At 43.9% G+C, this 3,417-nt stretch overlaps 1 protein-coding gene across 1 annotated transcript; it reads left to right on the top strand.

Moving 5' to 3' along the window:
* Window positions 1-785: 785 nt before the first annotated feature.
* On the top strand, window positions 786-2,537 carry LOC137320055 (probable G-protein coupled receptor 139). Its single transcript, XM_067981857.1, has 2 exons — window positions 786-855; window positions 1,603-2,537. Exons 1-2 carry the CDS (start codon window positions 786-788, stop codon window positions 2,535-2,537), a joined length of 1,005 nt encoding a protein of 334 aa, XP_067837958.1.
* The last annotated feature ends 880 nt before the right edge of the window (window positions 2,538-3,417 follow it).

Below are 3,417 nucleotides of genomic sequence, written 5' to 3'. Positions count from 1 at the left end.
AGGATGTTGATGGTGCGTGACTCGGCCATGGTAATGCCGTTGAATGTCAAGGGGAGGTGGTTTGACTCACTCTTGTTGGAAATTGTCATTGCCTGGCACTTGTTTGGCGCGAATGTTACCACTTATCAGCCCGAGCCTGGATGTTGTCCAGGTATTGCTGCATTTGGGCTCGGACTGTTTCATTATTTGAGGGGTTGCGAATGGAACTGAACACCGTGCAATCATCAGCGAACATCCCCATTTCTGACCTTATGATGGAGGGAAGGTCATTGATGAAGCAGCTGAAGATGCTTGGGCCTAGGACACTACCCAAAGGAACTCCTGCAGCAATGCTCTGCGGCTGAGATGATTGGCCTCCAAAAACCACTACCATCTTCCTTTCTGCTAGGTATGACTCCAGCCACTGGAGAGTTTTCCCCCTGATTCCCTTTGACGTCAATTTTACTCGGGCTCCTTGATGCCACACTCAGTCAAATGCCACCTTTCCAGTCATGCAGGAGATGGACTCCTCCATCCTCTGCGCTATTGTGTTATAATATGAAATACTATGTCTGGAAATAATATTCTAGACCCCTTACTCTTTCAACGAAGAAATATCACTGCAAAACGACCAACACCCTGGGCAGTTCGAGTCAACGAAGCATGGCTAAATTTGTTAGTTAAATGGACTGTAAATAATGCACGCGCCTCACTTGAGGTTTCCCTCTGGTATAAATAAGACTGTTTTGAAATCAGAAGAACTACCAGTCTATAACGGCAACAAACAAAGTCACTTCTCTCCGAAAATGGGAGCGCCAGTAATCGTAGAGGTAGAAAAAATATACTACCCTATCCTTGCAGTGATAGGAGTTCCCGGTAAGCCTGATCTAATCAAGTCTCATTAATTTTTAACAGTCTTTATCTGTAGCACTGCTGCTGCCGTCGGTGTGATAACATCACCTGTCGACTTTGATGTGTTTCATTTGCAGCATATGGAATCCTGGTCTTTATTAATAGAGGCCATAGAGTAAAAAAGCAAGGAAGTTATGCTGAAGCGTTATAAAATGCTGGTTTAGAACTTATCTGGAGTATTTTGTTCAATTCTGTGCATCACAAAATCATGAAGGGTTTTGATAGAGCAAATAAGGAGAAAGTGTTTCCAGTGGCAGGAGGTTCGGCAACCAGAGGACACAGATTTAAGATAATTGGTAAAAGAACCAGAGGGGACATGAGGAATCAGTCTTTTATGCAGCGAGTTGTGATAATCTGGAATTCACGGCCTGAAAGGGCGGTGGAAACAGATTCAATACTAACTTTCAAAAGGCGATTTGGAGAAATACTTGAAGGGAAAAACATTGCACGGCTACAGGGATCGGGCGGCGAAGGCAGGTTGCGGGGGCGTGAATTGGGACTGGCAGGATTGATCCTGCATACTGCCACCGCGGACTCGATGGGCCGAATTGCCTCCTTCCGTTCCGTAACCTTTCTGTGATTCCATAAACAAAAAGGGATTTATCGATTCAGAACTCGTAAGCTTAGATGGAGAGGGAGAGAGAGAGCTTCGAGTGACCAAAAATAATCAATACATTTTCTGTTAGTAATTGCCCTTTCTGTTATTTACAGCTCATTTGATGACGGTTGTGGTTCTCTCCCGCGGAAACTGTGGCCTCTCCAAATGCATTACCCGTTACCTGTTGGGCATGGCGGTGGCTGATCTACTGGTCCTGATATTTGGAGTGGTCTTGTATGAAATTAAGGACTGTTATTTCCCATTTTCTTTACTGAACTACACTCCTATTTGCAGCATCAATATCGCCCTGCTTTTCATGTCCATCGATTGGTCTGTCTGGTTAACTGTCGCTTTCACCTTTGACCGATTCGTGGCCATCTGTCACCAAACTTTCCGCAAAAAATATTGCACAGAAAGAACTGCGGCTATCGTTATAACAGTTGTGTGTTCATTAAGTATTATGGAAAACGCTCCAATCAACTTTGTATTCGAACCTCGGGAGATAATTAACGATGTTCCATGGTCCTGCCATGTAAAACCCAGCGTCTATACCTTAACTATATGGATAGCATTCACGTGGTTGGAAATTATTCTGACCCCATTTGTCCCATTTCTCTTGATTTTACTGTTCAATGCTCAAACCATCAGGCACATTGTGCAGGCCAATAGAGTGAGGCGGGGACTCCGTGGAAAAAGTAACAGTGAGGATCACAATGATCCAGAGGTGGAAAACCGAAGGAAGTCCATCGTTTTACTGCTGACCATATCTGCTTGTTTCATGATCTTATGGTCGGTAACGTTCGTCTTTTTCATACTTGTACAGTTTACAGAAGCTCAACTTACAGAAACAAGTTACAATGCCCCTTTCACTTTCATGGAGCAGACCGGCTACATGCTTAGGAATTTGAGTTCATGCACAAACACGTTTATTTATGCACTGTCTCAGAGTAAGTTCAGAGAGCAATTGAAGAATCTTATTACGAGTCCCGTGACCCTCATTATTAATTTATTCAAATCCGTTAAGCAACCGCACTGGACGAAAACGTAATTCCATCCATCGGAACCTCGCAGAGGTTGTCCAGATGACAAGTACACGGAATCTCCAATGGGAGCTGCCATCTGGTCCCCATATCAGACGTCATACTGTGTGAGATGAAAGATACTTGGGGCAATGTTAACTGGGCCGATAATGTAAGCCAGGCGGACTCGGATTGGAACAAATATATGTCGACTATTTTGCACCGAAACAAATCAATTATGCAAATTTATCTGCTGCTTTTGACCGATCTGAACCCGACACTGGTTTCTCGAACATATCCCTCAACCCCCTCCCTCCCTCTCCCCGTCAGAAACACATATCTGCTGGAACTGCTCGCTAGTCTTTTCAACGTGTTAACCCTGTGGATTATTCAATGGGTCTTGCTGCCTCATCTGCCATTTTGCTTCCAATTTACTAACTTCTGACTTGTAAAGTTAAATTTAATTCGAATAATGTTTGGTTGAATAAACTTGATTCTCACCTCCGTGGTTGTGGACAATGCATTTCGGTCGCTGCCGATCTGCCCTTTTCCAAGGCAGGAGAGAGCGTCTCCTTGAGGTGTTCTGGAGACGTAAATTCATCACACCTGGAATCATGTCTGTTGCTGGATTCCGACTGTCCACTTATCATGGAAACAATGTCTGATGTTTCTTCATCCACCTGTCCAACTCAGGCTAGAATGTTGAGATAGTTTTTGTCTCGACCACTAATCCTACAAGTGAATTCCACGGCCTCTCGACTATTTGTTCAGGATTTGTTGACAGAAGGTCATGCCTTCCAAATCTGATTTATTCTTTGAGAAAGTAACAAGGAGGATTGATGATGGTAGTGCAGTGGATGTTAATTACATGGATTTTTATTAACGCATTTGACAAGGTCCCACATGGCA

The sequence above is a fragment of the Heptranchias perlo genome, unplaced genomic scaffold (assembly GCF_035084215.1).
Source record: "Heptranchias perlo isolate sHepPer1 unplaced genomic scaffold, sHepPer1.hap1 HAP1_SCAFFOLD_97, whole genome shotgun sequence".
In the NCBI taxonomy this organism is placed as follows: Eukaryota; Metazoa; Chordata; class Chondrichthyes; order Hexanchiformes; family Hexanchidae; genus Heptranchias; species Heptranchias perlo.
The sequence above is the reverse complement of the archived record's forward strand: the minus strand, read 5'-3'. Positions and strand labels throughout refer to the sequence as shown.

Excerpts from the sequence above, each read along its gene's own strand:
- LOC137320055 (XM_067981857.1), top strand. The coding sequence starts at position 786 with ATGGGAGCGCCAGTAATCGTAGAGGTAGAAAAAATATACTACCCTATC. Across the intron at positions 856-1,602 it reads TGCAGTGATAGGAGTTCCCG|CTCATTTGATGACGGTTGTG; the intron begins GTAAGCCTGATC and ends TGTTATTTACAG.